This window comes from Nannobrachium achirus (genome assembly GCF_963921795.1).
Source record: "Nannobrachium achirus genome assembly, chromosome: 9".
Taxonomy (NCBI): domain Eukaryota; kingdom Metazoa; phylum Chordata; class Actinopteri; order Myctophiformes; family Myctophidae; genus Nannobrachium; species Nannobrachium achirus.
The window spans coordinates 32469083-32493807 of record NC_137818.1 but is presented as its reverse complement, the minus strand read 5'-3'; the positions used below and the strand labels follow the sequence as shown (position 1 = coordinate 32493807).

The 24725-nt window shown below is 43.8% G+C and overlaps 1 protein-coding gene across 2 annotated transcripts in view; it reads right to left on the bottom strand.

Annotated features, from left to right (window-relative positions):
• The window catches only part of fmnl3 (formin-like 3), a 73088-nt gene that overhangs the window by 35586 nt on the left and 12777 nt on the right, over positions 1-24725 (bottom strand). Inside the window, exons 2-9 of one of the 2 annotated variants that reach the window (XM_080734200.1) lie at positions 12869-12952; positions 12673-12753; positions 12317-12393; positions 7526-7609; positions 6103-6249; positions 3313-3421; positions 2155-2231; positions 1327-1420 (exon numbers count right to left, since the gene is read on the bottom strand). In XM_080734200.1, coding sequence (XP_080590326.1) covers positions 1327-1420; positions 2155-2231; positions 3313-3421; positions 6103-6249; positions 7526-7609; positions 12317-12393; positions 12673-12753; positions 12869-12952 — 753 coding nt within the window. The remainder of the gene's footprint in view (positions 1-1326; positions 1421-2154; positions 2232-3312; positions 3422-6102; positions 6250-7525; positions 7610-12316; positions 12394-12672; positions 12754-12868; positions 12953-24725) is intronic. The other variant, XM_080734201.1, reaches the window with a different exon arrangement.

Genomic DNA, 24725 nt, shown 5'->3' with positions numbered 1-24725 from the left:
CAAATGTGATATATATATATATATATATATACATATATATATATATATATATATATATATATACATACATATATATATATATATATATATATATATATATATATATATATATATACATACACATTCCATTCCTAACTATCATTTTGCTGGGGACCACTGCCTCAGACCCTCGGTAGATGACAACCTGTTGATAGGATGTTGATAACCTTACACACAATGTTTATTTAGATGTTGATAACCTGTTGATAACATGTTGATAACCTTATATGATTATCTTTGTACTTTATCAAGAAGAAAAGGAAGTGTGTAGGAAATGTCTCATCTCAGAGAGCTAACAGCTAAATCACATTGGCAGCTTTGGTATGTTGCGTATAGACAGGAACATAAGGTGGAAACCTCATTTGTCCAAAACTGTTACTTTTCACCATTCAAAAGCAAAAGTAGCAGATCTACAAGCCTTCGAGCTTGCGGATCTGACACTTCTGATGCTTTTGTGTGAGGCTGTAGTATGATCAAGTAGGGCGTTTTAAGAAAAAAACACAAAATGTTTGAATATGGAGATAAGAGGTTTCTACCCTTTCAGCGACAATATACCGTAGATGTTTCTCTTGTAGTTTTATGGTACTACAATGTCTGAGGAGCTGAACAAAACAGATTTGTACCCTTATGTACCTGCACACAACACATAACAACAAAGATCACCTTGAACGCAAGTCCCAGAACTGCTCTATTTCCACCCTTCCTCACAGCTCCTTTGTGCCTCCCTCTCCACACCCCATTGATGAGAGGGGGGAATTACTATGATGTGGAACCTTTCATGGTACATTCAGTGATCACAGGTTTTAGCCTAGTAGTAGCCTACTACAGTGGTTTTCAACAAATGGTCCGGGGACCACCAGTGGTCCTTGAGGGGGTTCCAGGTGGTCCCCAGCTAAATGATGGAGAGTTGGTAACCAAATGGACCCTTATATATCTTTAACTCTTGAGTGTAAAATGAAACCAAATGGCCCAATACGGGTCCATTAAATCTCCATTTGGATTCATTTCACACTCTCAATAGTTAAATGATTGTTTAACATCTTCATTACTTAACAAGAAGCCTACACAATTAGATAATGTAGAAGAATTGTTATTTTGATCAACATTTCAAATCCAACGATAACAAAATATTCAAAGTTTTAGGTCTGAGAGGCTAAATGTCATCAAATGGTGAATAAATAATGGACCTTGATATGAAAGGGGTTGAAAACCACACTGGCCTGCTACCGCGGTGCAATAACAAGCGCAACTTCATAATAAATGTTGCCTCGAGGGGCAATACTGCACCTCTTTGAAGTTGTCAAAAGCTGAGAGGATGATCTCATGACCTCCTCTAACCAGACACACCGCAGCCAGCAGCTCCAAGACCAAGGCTTTTGTCCTGGAAACACAACACACACACATCAGCACAATTAATGATGGCGACACATCACCAACATGATGTAATACACCCTCTGGGCAGAGCGCAAAATCCTACACCTAAAAATACCAACAAACCCTCAAAGAAAACGATTCTTAACAAGCCATGCTACTGGTTTAATGTGTATACACTTAAAATGTAATGCTGCGCGATTTGAACCTTGGCTTCCTGTGCAAGTGCTGAAACTTTTACCATTGAGCTGCTAGCTTAGAGGATGAACTGAATCTCGACCATCAGTTCAAACTTTGTGACTAGGTGAGACCTTTGAAATTATCTAAATGTCTCAATAGAAAAGCAGGGAGATATACCCAAAATGACATTTTATTGATTAAAAAAAAGTGACATTGTGCTGCTTTAAAGTGCCAACAAACATGACACAAAACAGTAGTTGGTCCTGAATCCTGACACCCTGGCAGGAGCAGGGCTTTCAGCCCCTTTTTTTAAGCACTCGCCTAGCCTTCATTATGAAGTGATCAGGTCCCACGTTTTTTTACCACTAATCTCCCTTTTAGTAAACATTCCATCGGCGGTCTGCACACACACAGTCCTCTGATCCCGGGGCTGCAGAGCGGAGCCGAGCTCCATGGAGAATGGGAGGCATATCATGTGAACAGGACTGCAGGGTTTCCCCCATTGTCTGACACACCTCTTAAACTCCCCAAAGCCAACGGTAGGGGCCGGGCCTTGGCTCTTACCGTGAGTTCTTATTGTTCAGGCTCAGAGCGATCTCATTGACTGCATGTGCGTGGGACATCACCATGTTGAAGCCATACTGAAAGGAAGAGAGAGAGAGAGAGAGAGAGAGAGAGACAGAGCAGGATGTGGTTAGAGAAAGTTGAAGCTCGCTGTATAATGTAGTGCAGTGGTTCTCAAACTTTTAAATTTCAAGGTCTCCCCTTAACTCTGACAGTATACAAATGGAACCAAATGGACCCGTTAGGGTTCATTTGGTTCTATTTGTATACTGTTAGAGTTAGAGACTTGTATGAGTCCATTTAGACCCCTCTAAAGTCCCTAGAATCCACTTTGAGAATGACTGATGTAGTGTATATCGTTGCTGTCGGGCAGAAACCTCTCATCTCCATATTCTAACTTTTTGTGATGTTTTCGTAAATTAATGCCCCAATTGATCATACTACAGTGTCACACGAAGGCATCAAAAGTAGCAGATACACGTCTTGAGCTCGTAGAGCTGCAACTTTTGCTATTTTTGGAATTGAACAGTTTTGGATGTAAGAGGTTTCCACCCGACAGAGATAATATATATACAGCCCTTTCACTTTACTGGAAACGCATAATCCTCACATGGAAATATACTGTACAGTAGGTCACACTGAGCATCTTTAATGTTCCTTTTGAACCCATTAAAACCGGGAAAGCATCAGTGTCATTTGAGATTTTTGCCATTCAAAAATAGTAGACGTGCACGAATCTGCTATGTTTCTAACATTTCGGGAAAATGTTGGAAGAGTGAGAACTGCTGATTTAGAAGGCATTTTTAGAATCGGCCTCAGGCCTCAGTGGGTAAAAGTTAGAAAACATTGATCGTATATATCGTCGTTGTCCGATGAAAACCTTGTATGTCCAAAACCGTTCATTTTGCATTTATCATTTTAAAAATGATTTAAACTAGTGAAAACAGCCGATCTACAAGCACACAACGCCTCGCGGTGCGAGGCGTTGTGTGCTTGTAGATCTGCTGTTTTCACTACTTTTGTGCGACGGCCTTGTATGATGAAGCAGGGCTTTGCTTTGCGAAAAATGTAAACATTTGAAACTTGGAGATACGAGGTTTCTGCCCGACAGTGACGATATAAACACTGATGTGTGTGTGTGTATAACTTGTTCAGTACCTGGTAGTTCATGATCGCTCTCAAGCACATGATGCACACGTGCACGTCGTCTTTCTGGCTCACCAGACGGGAGTTCTTGATTGTTTTGTTGCTGGCTACGGAGCCGTAGCTGCAACGGACGGACGGACAACAGGAGAGGTTAACATTTTTAAAACCGTAGACAAACAGTTTCGCAATCAACGGCTTCCGTTTTGTTTCTCAGCTTTAATTGCTGAGCTCATTTTCATTTCATTTCAGTGACATCAGAAGGTGCAGTGCACTGCCTTTGGCATCTACGTGACTCATTTCAGTAGGTCAGAGATTAGAGAGAGAGAGTGAAAGAGAGAGAGAGACACACACACACACACACACACACACACACACACACACACACACACACACACACACACACACACACACACACACACACACAACAAAGAGAGAGAGACAGAGTGGTGTGAGGTCTGTATGAAAACCCTGACATGGCTTACCGGTAAGTCAGTGGTTCTCAAAAACCCCAGGGGTCCTTGTGTGGGGTCCCCAGCTAAATAGTTAATACGGCATCACAATCATTTTAACCACTTTATCAATTTATATGCTGGCTATTCCAAAATAGCAGATCTACAGGCTTGTTCATCTGCAATTTTGGATCATTTCTGAAAAATGTCGAAAGTGTTTGGAAACACAATTCTCCCTTTTGGGGTCCATAGCACAACATTTTTTTTTCAGATTGGTGGGGGGAGGGGGATACATATCACTTTGGGGGTCCTTGACACGAAAAGGTTCCAGAAACTCTAGCTGTTTTATGTGGTGACAGTGCCCTATTGGACGTCAGCTATCATCACCACCAGGATGAGGTCTGTAACACTGAGACTCTAAGCCCTCACATATCTGTGTCAGAAGCATTTGTAGTCAACGCAGGCAGAAGCGTCAGACACGTACATTTCTCATGTTTTCTTGCGGGTTTGTGGGGCAGAGACGGTTTTCTGGGCTTGTATGTCTCACATTGGAGTGGTTTGTTCTTTCAGAAAGAAAGCTACAGTCCCAATGCCTGCCAAGTGAAGGTCAACCGCAGCGCTTCCTTCCTATTGGTTGACGTCCCTGTCGCCCCGGTTGAAGCTCTTCAATTATTGAACCCCATAATTCATATACGGTGAAAGCTTCAAATTGTGACAAACAAACACCGCAACCAGACGCTCATGCGCTTGCTCTCGAAGAATGCATGTGAACGGGAGGCTGACACACATCTGAAGCGTTATGTAGGTGACCGTGGCCTTATACTTTGTGGTGCACGGATGCCGAAAATAGTTAATTTTCATTGTGTCACAGTGCACAACCAACTATGAATCAGGCATAATACATTACTTGCACTACTAATACATTGACTTACCCCATATGCCTTAAACTTTGTAGGCGTTTTTCCTGTTTTGAAAAACATTTTAAAATAGTCCGAATAGCTGATCTATAAGCTCACAATGTGTCAATGTAGATTGGCTATTTTCACTATGTTCAAATGTTTTTCAAAACAGTAAAAAACACCTAAAACGTTTAGGCATAAGTGGTATTGCTAGGTAAAGATAGGCCCGCTGTTTTTATCACTATGTGAACACATCCATGCAGTTGTCACACAGCACAGGCAGTGAGTGATCTGCTTACATAGGCTATACAAGGCGGTACAACATGCTATCATTATTACAGATAATAATTACGGCACTCCGATCATCTATCACTGCGTTTTAACGATGACGTTCATGCCTGGCATCTCCTCACGACGCTGTCTCTGTGTGTGGCGGCGCGGTGATGACGGGACAGAGTCATATAGGCGTCCCACATGTGCTACTCGGCACAGCTGGCTTTCATTGAGAGCCAGGAGAGTACAGAATGATGCACATCTGGACAGAAGAGGAAGACCCCAACCACTGAGAGACACACATACAGTACAGTACATACAGTAGGGCTGGAATCTCTGTCTCTGATAGAGCTTAACCCCTTGTTGAGTCCATACAGAAGAAACCCTGGGGTCAGAGGAGAGGTCACCATCCTCTATAACAGTGGTTCTCAACCTTTTCAGGTCGCGACCCCCAAAATAATCATGTTTTAACTGGGGACCCCCCACCCTGACGAGCACTAAGATTCGAGGCATTACATTTTGTATGGTTCTAATCTATTGTGAAAATAGCAGATCTACATGCTCACAACGCCTCGCAAACGCGAGGCGTTGTGAGCATGTAGATCGGCCATTTTCACCATTTCTGCCTCTAATGTTTGACAATTTGGCCAATGTTTAATTTGTCATTTTAGAGGTATTAAAAAGTCCTTGCATTTTCACTTTAGAAATGTGCAGATACCCTCTATACACTTAAACTTTTTGTTGGTTTGTTTACTGTTGAGTGATAAAACAAAGTTTCGCATTAAGCTAATCATCTGGGGACCCCCAAAATAATTTTGGAATTGAGTGCGGACAAAGTACTGATATAATACAGGATTCAATCATTCTTAACTTCTAGTTGTGTGTGTATATATGTAATTAATATACTGTGTATATATATTGCAATAATAACGTATGGTTGTCACAAAACCCCAAAAAGGCACGCCTGGACTTTCTCACGGCACACCAGTGTGTCTCCTTGGCACACCGTTTGGGAACCACTGCCCTTTAACTGGGACACTTCTGGACACTTCTGACCGTTTGAAAAAGGACGACATGCTAACATACATCTGAAGCATTTTGAGGTTATAGCGGAGCAAGGCAACGATAACAGTAGCAGGTAAAGGCAAGGGGAGGCCAGCTATAGCTTCAGCGATACGTACCGGAGGACGGATTGGCGCGCGGAGCGTACCAGTGTGTTGCAGAAAGGCTGGGTGCCCGTCTGGTGCAGATCCTCTATGGACCTGCTCCAGGACTTGGCTTTCTCCAAAGTGCCGTCGTCCCCAAAGTCCAACCCTTCAAAATCCAACCTGAGCCACAGACAGACATACAGGCAGGCAGACAGACAGACAGACAGACAGACAGACAGACAGACGCAACAACAACAACAACAAACAAGCAGAGGGAAACACACCAGGGGGGCGAGGGGAGGAATGGAGTAGGTTAGGCTTGGTAAAGAGCAGCTTATTGGTGCAGAAGAGCAGAGGGTATTAGCACTAGATTTGCACCTTCAGGCTGCACAGTGAAGCTCAGCATAACAGAGCATTACGTTGCTGTCGGGCAGAAACCTCTCATCTCCATGTTTTTAACTGTCTTTTCGTGAATCAACGCCCCACTTGATCACGCTACAGCGTCACACAAAAGCATCAAAAGTAGCAGATGCAATTAGAACGGCAGACTCACTCCCTAGCTTACGCCTTCAGACTCCACCGTAGCCCATAGCACTTACCGTAGCACTTGACTACCCTCACTGACCATATGTGTAATTTAGATAACATTGTTTCTATGTTTTTAGATTTTACAATGTTTTTACTGAATAGGTGTCTAGGTCTACCTACGTTTTTCTTTTTCTTAGATTACTATTTCTATGCATTTGATGAATTAATGTTGATGTATGTATTACCTTGCAATAAGCAAGGTAATCAATACATCAACATCAACATTAATACATGAAATGCATATGGATGTATTTATGTATTACCTTGCAATAAGAAGGTAATACATAAATACATCAACATTAATACATCAAATGCATGCTGACGTATTGATGTATTACCTTGCTTATTGTGAATCGCTCTGGATTAAGAGCGTCTGCTAAATGCCTAAATTGTAAATTGTAATCCACAAGCTCGAAACGCGTAACAGTTTTGGACATATGAGGTTTCCACCCGACAGAGACGATAAGGTCCAGTCCCATTCAGGCACATAAGCGCAGCGATAATAAACACACAGCACTGTACTACTATGTGTGTGTATAGCAACGCATCCAGTCTGCCAAGTACGCAGCAAGGCACACAACGAGCACATCCAAAGAACACAACGTATAAAATAAAATGCAAGCGGACGTTCTGACAGGAGGACACACACACGGTTCATTAGGTTTCACGCAGTGTGAGTCGGGTCCATCGGGCCACCTCTTGTGAAATTTCCCAAAGCTACAATCTAAGGATCTGTGAGATGTTTCACGTGGAGGTCGAGAGATGGCCTTGCTCTATGTCAGTGCGCGCGCGCTGTGTGTGTGTGTGTGTGTGTGTGTGTGTGTGTGTGTGTGTGTGTGTGTGTGTGTGTGTGTGTGTGTGTACTCACATGAAAGCACACTGGGCAAAGGAGAGGTACTCCACCAGAATGTCCAGCCCTCTGTTCTCATCGTTGAGGAATTCCCTGACCCACCTGTGTGTGACATGACGGAAAAGGTTAACAGGGGGGAACATTTTTAACACAAACAAATATATAATCTACCATCACATTCCTCACAAGCCTTTTTTTTACTAATCTTTTTATAAGCAGAATCAGATTTTTTTTGGGGGTGGGGGGGGGGGGGGGGGGGGTCACGATTCACCAGGATCCTGGATGGCTTGATTCTAGGCTTAAAATAATTGATATCAATATTTTTGTAAATCTCTATGGGAAAGATTCATGGCATTTTTTGTGTGGCACCAGAAGACCACACCCACTACTACTGTATACCCTGTTGTCTTATGCCAGTGGTTCTCAAAGTGGGGTCCAGGGACATTTTATGAAAAATATCATTGTTGTTTTGTTGTTGTTGTTATAATTACTTTTTTTTAACATAAATATTCTCTTCCTCGAGATCCCTGGTAGAAAACCTTTTCAGATAGGGATCTGTGGCCAAATACATATCACTTGAAAAAGTCTGACAACCACTGTTTTAGGGTACTCATGCGTAGAATCATGTGCAAGAATAGATTGTGCGTTCATCCCCCCCTTTTTCATTTTGTTCATGGCTTGCGTAAATATTCAGGTGTTTCAGATTTGTAAACTGACGTGCGAGCGTGAGATAAACAAACCTTAAACCTTAAACACCACATTAACCACACACGCCCCCACCCCATTTAGGCCATGATTTCACCACTTAATGGAAGGGTGCTGATAAGGGTGGGATGGAGATAAGATAAAGAGAGCGGGAGAGTTAACACTCGGGACCTTTCTGTGTGAGCTAGATAAAATAAGAGGGGGGAAGATGGAGAGAGTTGAGAGAGGAAGAAACTAAAGGGTGATTTATTCTTGGTTGTGCACCATGAATAGTCACTCTAGAAGTTCACAGTGCGTCACAAAGCGGAGAAGTTCACAGTGCGTCACAAAGCGGCGTGTTGTGAGCCAGTAGATCGGCTGTTTTCTGTGTGCAATTCTCTGTGCGCACTCTGAAGAGCACTGGTTCCCAAGCACTGGGTCAGACTCAGGACACAATTTTTCCTAACAACAAGCTCACAACGCGCAAAGCGACGCGTCGTGAGCTTGTAGATCTGCTGTTTTCACTAGTTTTCACTAGGGCATTAATGACTCAGTAAAAAGTTGAGTTGAAGTCGACTTTATCGTTTGATGACGTCATCACATCACACACGACCCCCCAATTATTTTGGGGGGTCCCCAGATGATTAACTTAATGTGAAACACTGTTTTCTCACTCAACTGTAAACAAACCAACATAATGTTTAAGTGTATAGAGGGTATCTTCACATTTCTAAAGTGCCAATTTAAGGACTTTCTAATACCTCTAAAATGGCAACTTAAACTTTGTCCAAATTGTCAAATATATAGAGGCAGAAATTGTGAAAATAGCCGATCTACATGCTCACAACGCCTCGCATCGCATCGCGAGGCGTTGTGAGCATGTAGATCTGCTATTTTCACAATAGAACGTTTTTTTTTTTTTTTCAACTTCGACTTTCTCTGGTGGGAGTCGACTTGTGTAATGAAGTCGACTGAGTCGACTTATCGACTTTTCCGTTAATGCCCTAATTTTCACAAACGTCTATTCTCTGTATTGGGTCTTGAGCTAAAAGGTTTGGAAACCACTGCTCCAGAGTGTGAGATGCCCTGTAGGACTGGCATATCTCTCTGGTTCCTCTGAGCTGCAGAGAAACGTCTTGCAGGACTCTACACATCTTCCTGCTCAAGGTACTGTAGCTCAGAAGGGGGTCCCCCCCCCCCCTACTCCCCTCAGAAGGGGGTCCCCCCCCTACTCCCTTCCTTGACCTGACACACACAGAGAACTTGGCAAGAATGCGATGGAAAGTAAACGAGAGCAGGGCTTCAGATTTCCTTCCCGGTTTAACTTTTGCTTTTTCTTGAGAGAGAGAGAGAGAGAGAGAGAGAGAGAGGAAGAGAGAGAGAGAGAGAGAGAGAGAGAGAGAGAGGGGAGAGTAAGTAAGTACAACTCCAAACAAAGGAATTCCCATTGCGATGGGAGAAGGAATGTGGAGGCATATGGCTGGGAGAACTCGGCCCAGGTCGAACCCCTCCTGACAGCCACGGTATTTAGTCTGCCTCCCCCAAAGCGCCCCAGCCCCCCCCGCCCCCCCCCCCCCCCCCCCCCCACGGGGACGACGTCGGCGTAGAAAGGCTCTCAGAATAGACCCGAAGTGCTGTCTCGCGAGGAGGGAACTCTCGTCTTGTCTCTTTTCAGTAACATAAACCCCAGTTTGTCCAACGCCGGGGTCAGCAGGGGAAGCAGAAAGGGAACACAAGCTTGCCAAAAGGTACAGAGAGGGGAGGAAGGCAGGGGGAGGGGGGGTGAGAAGAGGAACAGAGGAAAAGGAACGAGGCAGTGAGATTTGAGTGGAGAGGCACAAATGGAGGGGGGGGGGGGGTTTAAGGGGAGGTGCGCTTGATCATCAGTTTCCTGTCTACCAGCCCCCCCCCCCTTTCCTCCCTCCCTGCCCCTCACTCATCTCCGTGCACCCCCCCCCCCCCTCGTCCTTTCCTGTCCAACCAGATGCTATTTCAGATTGTCTTGGCGATCTGAGAAATAACACTTTCAGATCCATGCGCACACACACGCAACCACACACACACACACACACACACACACACACACACACACACACACACACACACACACACACACACACACACACACACACACACACACACACACACACACACACACACACACACACACACACACACACACTATAAACAGGCCTCTGTTACACTTAATCCAACCCGCCCAAGTCTTCTGAAAATAGCCCGTCCTATTCTTCGCCTGTGTGAATCTTTTTGGGAAATACATTAGAATGGACTTTTATTGATGACGCTAAACGGAATAATGAGTTATTCTTGGCAAACTCTGAATGCTACGAGGGAAATCAAAGCCGCCTCGGACTGCTCTCTCTCGCCGGCTGAAGTGGCATGTTGCTGCAGCACATTCATCATGGGGACATGTTGGTGACGGCTGATCGCTATGGGTCGTGCATATGGATACCATAACGTGCGTAGTACGGATGGGACGATACGCGATATTATCGTTTATCGTGATAAAAAACACTCACGATAATCGTATCGTGGAGATTTGATTTCCTCCGTCATGCACTGAGATCAATTCACCTTTTATTTGCCGAGCTGCATATCCGGCACCACTTAAACCCTCAATTGGTAAAAGTACTTTTTTTCACTCTCTATCAAATGTCTTTGCCAAAAGATAGCCGATCTACAAACGCGACGCGTTGTAAGCTTGTAGATCTGCTATTTTTTGGCATACGTTCCGCCCCAGGATAATGGATTTTGATTATCGTGATAATATCGTAAATCGCGATTTCTTTTGTCATTCACACTCATAAATATATCTACATATATTCAGATATAAACCTGTTGCACATTCCCTCAACACATAGCCATACATACCACTTAAAATCTTCACATCTACCTGCACATGGGCCTCTTCTAGTGCCACTAGTGCCACCATGAGGTTGCTCTTATCTCCGGCACCGTTGCCCCTATCCATGCCAAACTTTGCACACACACACTGTGACACACCTCTGCCCCTGATTTCTCACATGCCCCATAGCACCACTATGAGGTTACTTTTGGCAGACAACATTATGCGACCTAACGTCGCTTATCTCCCGATTAGGGAGTCTTACTGGTAATGAATATAATGTAATTTTGTCCAATCTGTATGGTAGAGTGTATTAATACAATATAACTTGTTGTATTTAGTCTTCCTGCTCTTCTATTGAGACATTTAGATGGGGTCAAAGGTCATGTCTCACCTAGACACAGGATCTGACACCAAGTTTGACCTGAAGGTCAAGATTCAATTTATCCCCTGAGCTAAAGAAGAAAAAAAAAAAAAAAAAAAAACTCAGGACTTGCGCAGGAAACCAGGTTCAAATCCGGGGTAGAAGTTACTTGTGCTTGTGAGAAATGCGTATACACAACAAGTTACAATAAGAAGATCAACCCGAGAACAACGATATCATCATTGTCAGGTAGAAAACTTGTATCTCCAGGTTTCAAATGTGTATGTTTTTTCAAAATTAAAGCCCTTCTTCATCATACAAGAGTGTTGCACAAAAGTAGTAGTAGTAGTAGCAAAATGAACAGTTTTGGACACAAAAGGTTTCCACTCGACAACAACGATATACTTGAAGGTATTTGGCGTTTCTCCCCGGGTTCAGTTGTAGTCAAGCAGACTTCCTGTCCCTCTGGCACACACACACAACAGACCTTCCTGCTCTAGTGGTATACGGGGGAGTGGACGAGCCATACGAGCACAATGGCTACCATCTGGGCGTTATGAGGACCAGCTCTGCGAGGGGGAGACGGAGGAGAGAGCTTGGCAAGCCAGAACAATAGGAGGGAGATCTGGGCAACCGGAAAAAACCTCCAGGGTCCCCCCCCCCACACACACACACACACACACGGGAAAGAGCACTGAAAAGGTCGCTCTTCAGGAGATGTTTAGCTGCCCTATAAAACGCCATCGGTGAATGGGTTTACAGGGTGGAGCTACTGTAGGGAGGTGGAAGTTATGGGGGTGTGATGATTCTGTCACTTTCTTCTGTGTCTGCTGGGGGAAACTGGGGGGGGGGCAGGGGGGACTGGGGGGGGGGGGGGAGATGAGAACAGATTTACCCGATGTGGTTCGTCCTCAGCGATATCTCAAGCTCCCTCAAGACCTTAGTAGATTCCTGGACCCGCCTTCTGAACTTCTGTAACACATCATCAAAGCAGAGAGTTAAATAGATGAATATAAAAAATGCACAGCACCGCTCATGAGTCACACAAATATGAATGTTTAGGTGGTAAGATCTGAAGAGTTGTACTGTAGATTTAGATGCCAGCTATTAGCTGAAATGGAAGGTATTTTGATCAAACATTTTCATGTCACAGAAATGTGTATGTATTTGACTGTGGACCCCCACTTGAAAAGAGTTTGAGCCGAAGGATCCCCCATGAGAGAAGATTCAACATCAACAGATTCAACTGACCTTTCGTGTGACTCCCGGGTCTAAATAACCACGTAGTTTCTGGATGTAGGTGTGGGGTGGGTTCTTCACTTGAAACCTCTCCTGAAGTCCAGAGCAGATATTTGACAAAGTAAGTAATTAAGTAAGTAGAAAGTCGTGACATTTAACTTCATGTCTTGTGTTGGTGCAGTCTTATTATGAAATCACTCAGACGTACCTGATCACAGATTAGGTCCCACTTTTTTTCATTGTCATACTGTCTGAGGAGCCTGGCTTTGTCTGGAGGCAGATTCATGGAATTCTGTGAACACAAAACCAAAACGCAATGTCATTTATTTACTTCTGTTTTACCGTACTATTTACAGGAGTGGCGGTGACTGACTTTGTGGCCTTTTTTTAGAGGCAGAGCAAAAAACAACCTCTCCCCAACCTTAGCTGTGGCATTGTGTGACCTCACTTCCTGTGTTGATGTTCAGCATCCTGTCACATGCGACCATCCACATCTCCTCTTGCACGCTCAGGCGTCTGAACCATTCAGGCTGCTCTCTGCACTTTCAACCACGGTGGCTGCTATCACAGGAAAGGCCTATTACAAGACCTCTCATCTCTCCGGCTATAAACATCTCTTCACACACGAGAGGCCCAGAGGTAGCCAGTTTATTATGGCTCAAATGAAACCCTAATGTTCTAATGGGTGTTGTGAGACCAGCCCAGGCATTTTATGCCTCCACGTACAACCAATCTATATGTAAACACAAACTATGGGACATAAGCCCGGTCTAATCACTCCGGAGCATGGCAGGAGCTCGTAAACAGGGGTCAACGTGGAAATCCTGGAGCTGGGGGAAAGTGTAAAAATACGAGGATGACCAAACCGCCGCCTCCTGAAAGTGAACGGCTCAGCGTTTCTCTTTGAAGAGACATGAAGGATTGTGTGCGCCAGGACCCCCCGTTTTACACTCAAATCGACTGTGCCCCCGAGCCTCGCCACAAACTGCCAGTCAGCTTGACTTTTAACCCTCAGCTATAACTCAGGCTCCCGTCCAGCCCACAGCACACTGCCACTTTAGCACGGCCCCGGCCAAGACATGCTGTTCTCATGGGCATTTTAACATGAGTGCTGCCAGCGTGTGGTTGATAGATGAAACAGCTCATGTACTTTTTCCTATGGTACTCACACAATGACGCATAGAGGTGGAATATCATGTGATTTTTCTTTCTTTCTTTATGTCTTTCTTTCTTTCCATATATTCACATGGCGGCCATTTTTCTCTCGCGTCATATTCAGGGGGTGGGAAACCCCACCCCATTACCCACCACAGAAGGCCAAATTGGCCACAGTGTGGGTGATGGTGAATGATGTTGTTGACTGGAGTTATGAGGACAGCTACAGTGAATGCTTCTGTGCAGTAAGCTAACTGCGGTCGCCACTGACTCAGACTCAGACATTCTACCCGGGAATACTTACATAAGACGGTGCCGTGTTTCACCGACACACACAATGACCGAACCTGAATAAAGACTTTACATCACATAATAACAACTACTGCTCTCACTGGTATGGTCAGAAATCACTTTCACACATATTTACAGCAGCCGTAATCACCAGTTCCTTGCAGGAGGTCGGCGACAAACCTATTAAAGAGGGGCCGCAGAAAAATAGTACAATAAAAGGCCTGAGAAAACTATCTCCACCTCCTACTGTAGTGGAAACCAGAGACAAAATGGTACATTAGGGCTCTTTGACATGGCTCGCCTTCCAAAACCCACACAGCAGAGAACACAGAGACACCATGCATTCCAGATGTCCAGAATTACAGGAGGAATGTGTCCTGTTTATAATCCTAACAAATTTAGCTCTAAATTCCCTCTTTCTCTCAGCTCTCCTCTTCCCACTTTTCTCTCCTGGTGGGGCCTTTTTCTATACGCTGCGGCTGTGGTATGAATGTGTCATGCGTCGGAAATAGCCAAACTCCAAGTTCACAATGCCTTGCAATGCAGCACATTGTGAGCTTGTAGATCAGCAATTTTGAGGCGGGACAGTCATAAGTGTAACTGAGGCTTTACTCTTCCCACTTTGGACAGTGAACGTTGGAAAGGTGATGTCTCAGTCGGTATGTAATTCTATATTTTTGTATTTGTCTATCTCTCAGAGTGTAGAGAAAGGACCAGAAACGACTGCCAAATGCTCATATGCACAGCGATGTACCGGCTCAGTGGCCTTGGGGTTAGAGTCTCAATCCTGGGTCGGATTGGGGGTAAGTCCCTGCGACATACTAGCGTCATGTCCAGAGGGTGTACTTGTACAATACATCAAGCTGCCTCACGCAACAGAAACAGGAGATGGGCTCCTACCCTATATGCCACATGGCTTGGCAAGTCTTACTTACTTACTTACAGTGATGTAACTAGAGAGCACCAGATTTTCTACATAATTAGTATTTTACACAACAACATTTTTGGACATGCAACAGCAACAGCATAACTGTAGCATATGAAGTGGAACGGATGCATTTAGATCAGTGGTTCCCAAACTTTTTAGCCCGTGACTGCGTTGTGAGCTTGTAGATTGGCTATGTTCACTACTTCTTATTTGTTTTGTTTTCTAATTTATGGAATTTCTTAGATTTTTCTTTTATTTATTCATGAAATTACTTAGGAAAATCATTGCATTTTTTTTTATTCATTTAAATCTTTGAATGTTTTTTTTTCTTTCTTTTTGAAATAATAATAATTATAAACAAAATATAGGAAACAAAAAATTAAGGGAACCACAAAAATGTGTCTGTGACCCACAAATGGGTCCCGGCCCTAAACTTTTTGGGAAAGATTTAGATTGAATACATGGTTGCTTGGGTGATGGAGCTTCACAGCCAGCACAGCATTAGACATATTCATGATGCAGATGTTGTTTTTACAGTAGAGTCCAGGTTACAGTATGTGACATGCATTTGACTCGGGGCATGAACACGGCAATGATAAATGTTGTGATAGTACTGTAGCCCCGTTATCAGCTGAAGCATCTCTTTTCTTGGCCAGCCACGTGTATTAAGAAACGACCTTGGGGCAAACAGGCTCACTAATTTCACTAATTCAATACAGAGACGCCAGACAAATACAGATGCGCTCACTCCAGTGAGTCAATACAAAAGAGCAATGATTCTCTCAAACAGAAACCAAGTCTTGTCTTGTTACTATTTCAAATTGCATGCAAAATTATTTCAGTTTCAAGTTGTTCAACATTTCCTTAAGGCAGGGGTGTTCAACAGGGGGTCCGGGGCCCCTAGGGGGCATGATGACAGTCCAACATGATGACAGTGCTGTCAAACAAGTCTAAGCTGTCTAAGAAATCCATGAACATTTCTAATCTGCGACACACAATTTTGTACAATATGTAGTGGGGGTCCCTGCTTCATCTCTCTCTCAACAAAGTGGTCCTTGGCCTGAAAATGACCTCTACCTTAAGGGACAGAAGGAAGGACTACTCGTCCAACCACTTAAAGTGGCATTACACGATGCGCTAAACATGATCATGTTTGGTTTCAAGCAGCACTTTGGCAGTTACAGCCTCAGGTTCTGTAAGCAGCACCTACAGGTGCTACTTTGAGCAGATGGGCGCTGTGCTGCGTCTGTTGAAAATCGGGAAAGGGCTGTTGACACGAATCTGGGGGTATAGAGAGAGGCGGTCTTTTCTGCTTCAAGGCAAGAGGGAGAGAGAGGATGTTTCCTTTCTGGCAAGATTTGGGTAATTTGAGCCAAGTAACCCAATTTAGCTAATTTCATTTCACTTTCTCCCCCAGTGATATAATCTTGAACTTCCTGTGTTTACAAGAAGCTTAGAAGTAGGTAGTGTTATGGAGGACGCGGTATAAAAATGTAGCTTGCAGAGTCGAGGCTCCTACTTGATCATTTTGGAAGGGGACAAAATATTACAGCGACGCAATATTGCCCACATAATCTCCTCTCTGCAAGGCGTTTCTGCTTCGACCTGAGATCTCAAGTTGACAAGGATTCAATGTGCAGCTTTGTTTTGATTTGGTGCTGTGCCATTCCCATCCTTTGACATTTGAGCCATTTTTTTTCCCCCAATAGAAGGTTTCTAACAATGGCTGGTGGGCAGGGTCAATATGTGTCCCCATGGTGCCGCGAGAGGCACACAATCGGGCTTGAAAACAACCCCAGAGTTATTGCACATGAACCAGACCGACTGGTTTTATATCATCACCATATTCCCAATCACTGGCTCTCCATTGTTAGGCAAGACACAGATGGTCAGTGTTTTACACAATAACAGTTGAGGAGAAAACCAGCCTTGCATGTCGTACTAACTTCTAGTTTAGAGCTATCACAGTCAAGATGTCATTTTAGTTGACAGTTGATTGACATACAAATATTAATTACTTAATTTTGTTTTCCCTTTTGCATTTCTGATCATTTCATCCAGGAGTTTTTCTACAGGATGAATGGAAACTATCAAACATATAATTATCCAAATGTCTGTCTGTCTGAATGTCTGTCTGTCTGTCTGTCTGTCTGTCTGTCTGTCTGTCTGTCTGTCTGTCTGTCTGAATGTATGTCTGTCTGTCTGTCTGTCTGTCTGTCTGAGTGTCCAAATGTCTGTCTGTCTGAATGTCTGTCTGTCTGAGTGTCCAAATGTCTGTCTGTCTGAATGTCTGTCTGTCTGAGTGTCCAAATGTCTGTCTGAATGTCTGTCTGTCTGAGTGTCTGTCACAGCGTTTCTCTTCGGTGGCTGGACCAATTGATCTGAATCCGCATCACCATTAGCATATGAACACACCTGACATAACTGCAAAGCCTGTTTGTCACTTTCACAAATCATATGCTGTATATTAGCATTTTTATCTATTCTGCATCTAGCATGAGGCAACATGTTTAACCAGCTGTGTGTGTGTGTGTGTGTGTGTGTGTGTGTGTGTGTGTGTGTGTGTGTGTGTGTGTGTGTGTGTGTGTGTGTGTGTGTGGTGGGGGGGGGGGGTGGGGGGGGGGGGGGTTGTCTGGCCCTGTTACAGATGTTGTCCAAAAATCATGCAGATCGGTACACAGTATCTCTGTAGCCATTAAACGAAAAGGGTATTTCTTACATTGATGCTCCTACATATTATCATGCAAGCACCAGTTAAAGTTACTTTCCATCCCTCATATACTGTGTGCACAGTGCACACCCCATAACCCACACACTGAGCTCATATCTTTGAACGGGTAAGGGCTAGTTATACTGATTATGCAAGAATAACTGCTATTAACATGTTTAACCTGTTTCCTTCTTGAGATGTACAGTGCATTGCCTGATGGATTCTGTGATGTACTGTACAGTATATCGTCTGACTACTGAAGCCATATCCCCCCCCCCCCCCCCCCCCACACACACACACACACACACACACACACACACACACAAACAAACACACCCTCAACAACAATTACATAGCCCAAGGGTCTTCAACAGGGGGTCCGGGACCCCTAGGGGGTCCTCAGAGTTACTACAGGGGGTCCTCCAAATCTTTGTGTGGTAGAAACCTTTTTTTCTCCTTTTTTATATGAACCACTTGAACCTTATAGTGTCCATATTCTGAGAACTCGAGCCCAAAATAGCAGATATACAAGCTCACAACGCCTCGCATTGCGAGGTGTTGTGAGCTTGTAGATCGGCCATTTTCGGCAGAAGAGCAGACTAAGTACAGAATGAAAGTTTATTAGGTATTGACGGTTCAAGAGGTTAAATATCTAAAAACACAAACTGACATGAAACCAAAATACACTGATGATCTGTCAAACAATGAAACTACATGGAATCTATGAAAAGACTGTGGGGGTCCCTGCTTCATCTCCCTCTCAACTAAGGGGTCCTTGGCCTGAAAACACTGAAGACCCCTGATATGGCATATAAAAAAAAGTCAGACAGTAAATTGAGCTTCAAAAGTGTAATGGCAAAACTAATAAATGAAGGAGAATGGAGGAAACAGAGGGAACAGTGACTAGAAACTTTGGGAAAGGAGCTGAGCACAGGAGACACTCTAGACTAGACTGGCCAATGGAAAGGATCTCAACTCCTAAAACAGAGACAGACACTCGAGACATTAGAGGAAAAGGAGGGCTGAGATCTTTAAAGACTCAACAGTCTGAGTGGCAGACTTGGTGTCGAGTTGCCGGATGAGGAGGGGAGAGCCATCAAGTCACGCACGCACAGCCCTCCGAAACCGCACTGAAATGATGGAGAGCTTACTTACACCGTGAAATCCCCAGTGTTCATTTAACAACGAGGATGTACAAATGGTTCCACTTCTCCGAGTTACAAATGGGTAAAGGTCCTCTCTCACCTTTACTTTTAGTGTGCAGAAATCAGAGTCAACACGGCAGCTCTCAGTCGGTCCTGGGTTGGAGTGCTCTTACTGTGTAAATGTATGTATGGATGTAAGTAAATGTAAAAGTCAGGGTTTCCCTACAGGGAAAAAGTTTAGTCTAGGTCCTAGACTGTGTTGTGTACTCCACTTCGGTACTTCGGTGCTAAGGTACACATGGCTGCGCAGCCTTGCGCACACACACTAGGGCTGCAAGATATGGACAAGATGTCATCCATGATCGAATGGACACTCTCCTGTGAGGGTATATAGGCATGTGACGGGTTGGTGATGGCAAAACGCACCTACATTAGCCCTTGTAGTATAGTTCTCTTATGTTTAGTGCTGACCAATTCCGTCATTCCGCACTCAAGAAGACCCCGGCTTCCGCCGAGCTGTGATGGAACTATGAACTATGACCAGATGACCACAGGATCTATCATAGTCAGTGGTGTTTTCTACCACATTACGCTATATATGTAGTATTATGACGTACAGAATAAGTAGCCCTCTACTAACTACTAACTCATTTCATCCATTGAAAACGTGGTGGACCAGGTAGATTATCGTATCCCTCAGAAAAAGTCTAGAACACACCACTAGAACACATCACTGATCTAAGTGTCTCAATAGCCTATAAGAGCAGGGGACCACCTCCAACGGCGATGTACAGCTGCATTGAATTAACACACAGATAGGTTTTTTTATGACTACACTTTATGCATATCTCCTACTGCACGTCAGAATGCTGAAAATGCTTTTTTGATTGCTTTAATATCTTGTGTTTTCTGAGTCTGCTCGGGGACATCGGAACTCTGGCTCACCTTATTTTAGTTTAACGCGCGCCGTCCCTGCCGAATAAACAAAAATGAAGTCAACTGAGGCGTGTACGGTCTACTGTGCAGACTGTGGAAATGACTTTCCTCTCAAAGGACAACAAGTCGTCTATCTTGCTGATATACAGTCGGACTCTGTCTCAGAGTTTATGATCTCCAAGCCCAGCCAGAAGCACCAACGTAAAGCTAAATGTGACAAATGGAGGAGAGGAACAGGATGCAACCCCCCCCCCCCCCCCCCCATCCCACAGCTCAGCACTGACGGCAGGATAAGCCTCTACAGATACTGTACACCGACCCAAAATGGCACATTACTCACTCGACGGGATCCTCCTATCTACAGACCTTCCTCTGCTTCAGACAAAAATAAAACTGGGAGGGAAAAAAAAGAAAAACAGAAGTCTGCGTCTGCACTCCGCCGAAGAGACACTGGTGCGTTGTCTAAAGTCGTCCCTGGATTGTTTCCAGGCGTGCGACAGCAGTTTATTTTGTGTGAAATGCCTGCGGTAAATTCAGAGACACAGATAGGGCCCAATAAAGTGCCATGTTTTGTCTAAATCTGTCTAAATCTATGAGTCACATTGAGCTACCTCACACGGTGGGATTTTCTTTTTGTTTTATAAAGGAAAACTCCTTTATGGATCTTGAGGACAAGGTCTGGTCTCTGCTCTACATGTAAAGTATCTTGAGAAAACTTGTGATTTGGCACAATAATAATAAAATGTAATTGAATTGAAAATTCCGCTGAACAAGTCTATCGGTGATTGGTGTTCAAACTGAGCAAGTCTTGATGTATATCGTCACTGTTGGGCAGAAACCTCATATCTCCAAGTTTCACATTTGTACATTTTTTCGCAAAGCAAAGCCCTGCTTCATCATACAAGGCTGTCGCACAAAAGTAGTGAAAACAGCAGATCTGCAAGCACACAACGCCTCGCGGTGCGAGGCGTTGTGTGCTTGTAGATCGGCTGTTTTCACTAGTTTAGTTCATTTTTTAAATGATAAATACGAAATGAACGGTTTTGGACATACAAGGTTTCCACCCGACAAAGGTGATATACACTTGTAGGAGTTGATTTTCTTTACAGACGCCAGACAGACGGCCAGACCGTGTTAACTTGTCAATAGTTCAGATGGAAACTGGACAGAGCATAGGAGCAGTGGGTGGGTCAGAGATGTCACATTCAGTAGATGGACAGAGCATGTTGAGATGTCCAGACACAGAACCCTGGCAGACCCTCTTCTTCACCCCCGGCCTGTCAGACTGCCTTCTCACCAGGAAGTCAAATCAGGTCAGTTTGTATTAGTAAAGCACATTAAGTAATAAGTAAGCCTTGCCGAGCCATGTGGCCCCTAGGGCCGGAGCCTATCTCCTGTTTCTGTAGCGTGAGGCTGTTTGATATACTATACAAGTACACCCCCTGGACATGATGCTAGTATGTCGCAGGGACCCCAGTCCAACCCTTGATGCTGAGTGCCAAGCAGGGAGGCACATATGACCCGGTCATATATTAGAGACTTTGGTATGACCCGGGCGGCCAGGGATCGAACTCCGACCCCCAGTATCAGGGCGGACACTCTTACAGCAAGGCCACTGAGCTGGTTAAAGGGGTTAAAAGGGCAGGAGGAGTTGATTTTAAAGTGTCCAGAGAGGAGGTCAGCCCTTCGCAGGGAAGGGCAGGAAAAAGCATGATCACCTTTTTGCTTCAAACAGGTGTTAAGAAGCATCTGGTCATGGATCTAATTAGCCTCGCATAGCCAGACTATATCACTGCGTGGATATGAGTCTGGTACTTCTGGATGGAAGGTTTTTTTTTCAAGGGGTGAGTAAAAAAAATGGCTCCGGACACAATTGGTTATAGACCAGACCAATACTGGGCCCTGATTGTTCACCCAACTCTTCGGGGTGAGGAAATGGATTCACAATTGTGCGGGGCCAGACCCAAACCCACCAAGGGCAAAGATGTTTGCACTGGTGGATTTGTCTGGTTCCAAGCTAGGATCTAGAGGCATCGAGGAGGGCACAGTAACGCAGAGATAATAAGGTTGTGCTAGTCCGTTCAAAAAGAACAATCAAAACAAATAATACATTTTGAAATCAGCTCTGTGTCTGACTGGTAGCCAATGAAGGGAGGCCAGTATAGGGGTGATGTGGTCCCCCTTACACGGGGGCCAGTCAGGGAGTAAAGCAGTGGCACTCTAGACCGTGTCCGTGACTCTAGATGAGACGTCAGAACAACGCTACGCACCCACTCTGGACACGCTGTTAGCTGGAGAGGGAGGAGGTTCACATTTCATGGTGAGTTCTTTATTGTTTTATTGGTACAGGTACATAAGAGTAATATTATTTTGTTCTTTGTTTTTTTAGATACACCCTACAGTATATACAGTGAGTAATAATAGTCCAGCCAGCATGAAACAAGGGCATGATGAATCACGATGCATGAATGAATCACTTTCTCCAAATTGTGGATGTGGACTGAAAGAAAGACCAGGATTTCTGCTCGCTGTAAGAGTTGGAAAAAGCTCCCCCCCCCCCCCCCCTCCAGGAGGGGTCCAGGAATACAAGCCCTGAGGCACACTTCCAATGATATAATCAACATGAAACAACACCGCACAAAATATAAATACACATGAGTAGGTCTCAATGGCAGGTCTCCGTTCCAAACTTTGAGCTTCTGTTTGAGAAAGCAGCCAGGCCGTATGAGACAGCAGCTCACTTCAGACGACACATCAACCACCCAGTCAGGAAAACACTCTGGTCCTGCCAGGGGAGTGTGAGACTGAAGTCCTACCCTTTGATGAAGGGTATTGTCTGGCAAGGAAGGAAAACCTATCAAGCTGTTCATCCTCGTCAGAAACTGGGTCCAAGAAAAGAAAATAACACGAGCGCGGACTTGATGTGTTTTCTTTTTGCATTTTTCACTGAGCACAATTTAAGCCCTCGCGATGGAGAAAACAAACCCAGAGTAGAGGTGACTAGATGTGGCTCAAGATAAATGTCTCCACTTGGAGAAGCTTAGGGAGAAAAAAATTAAAAACCAAAGCAGGGACGTGCTGGGCCCCTGATTCAGCCCGGGAAAAAGAGTTGTAGAGGCCCTCATTGCGCGCTATAGACAGAGATCTCTCTCTATAGTGCTGCTGCTACTCAAAGATTTGCCATTTCAGATCATGGCAAGTGACAAGCCAGTGGGCCAATTACATGAGTTATATTTCGTCGTTGTCGGGTGGAAACCTTATATGTCCAAAACAGTTTGTTTTATATTTATCATTTAAAAAAAATATTTAAACTAGTGAAAACAGCCGATCTACAAGCACACAATGCCAAGTTGCGGTGCGAGGCGTTGTGTGCTTGAAGATATGCTGTTTTCACTACTTTTGTGCAACGGCCTTGTTAGCCCCATATATGAATGAATGAATGAATGAATGTTTATTTCGAACATTTAAAAAGACAAAAATAGAATACAAATTAATACACAATAATAATGCATAAAAACAAAACAATTAAAACAAAAACAACAAAAGCAAAACGCAAATTAACTTACATAATATTGAATAATTATACTAATTTCAACAACATAACTGTTCGAAAAGGAGTAGGAAGGAAGCCTAAGCTTATCAGGTCCTACCCCTATTTTACATTTCCAACATCCAATTAAATCTGTCATCTATCTAAAACTGTAATATGCTATAATAAAACTGAACAGTGCTGAACCATACTGTTACCTATATAGACTATTACCATGTACCCTCAACCCCCCCTCCCACCTCTTCCTCTTGTCTGTATCTCCCTAAAAACATATTTTTAAACTTTGTCTTAAATTGTAGAATAGTTCTACTTTCCTTGATTTCAGCATCCAAGCTGTCCCATAGAGTCACTCCACTAAATGAAATACCCATACTCTTCAAATTTGTACGAACATGAGGTTTCTCGAAACTATTTTTGTTCCTTAGGTTATACACACATTCTCTGTCCTTAAATAACTTTTGAATGCTACTTGGGAGTAGATGATTCTTGGCTTTATACATTGTTTGAGCTGTTTTGAACTTGACCAGATCCATAACCTTAAGACACTTAGACTTCATAAATTAGTCCCCCCAGGAATCCGCGGAGAAAAATGCTTTATTCCGCGGAGAACAATCCTGATTCTGCGGAATTCTGTGGTGAACAATTCTTGATTCCGCGGACATTAATAAACAACCTAAAATGACCAGTTATCAAGCTAAAAATGATATAGTTCTAATAATCAAGTAAAACCCTTCATGAAATAGCTACAATTAATTGTAATTAGTGGTTAGAATAATCAAATAATCATTTTTGAGAATAAAAATCTAATATTAAATCTATTATTTTTTTAATTGTTATTGTTTTTAAATAATTACTTTCTGTTGCAAAGACTATATTGTCATGCAAATTAACCAATGCCCATAGTAACCACATTTTAGAGGATAGCCTACCTACTACCTAGTATGGGTGTAATATTTATTTATTCTCTTCTGTATTAGCATTGTTATTGCCAGGACCATTATAGAGGCAGAGAGGAACTATAGATCAGGACACAGTTTCTGTCAGGAACGAATGTGGGACCGGACCAATACAGCGTCAGTGCAACTAGCAGGAGGAAGCTAAGCTATTCCCCAGGCTCTGTATTCGAAGTGGCCACTTGCCAGACCATGTACACATTGTTTTATAATAGTAGTAATGACTACTCCCGCCGCTCTGCTGCCACTCGCGACCGCTATTCCGCGGACGTCAGAAAAGTCCGCGAACGGCCGAGAAATCCGCGGGTGGTCGCGAATTCCGCGAAAAATTCTGCGATCGCGGAATCGCGGATTCCTGGGGGGACTAATAAATAGTATGTTTGTGTGATCCCTATAC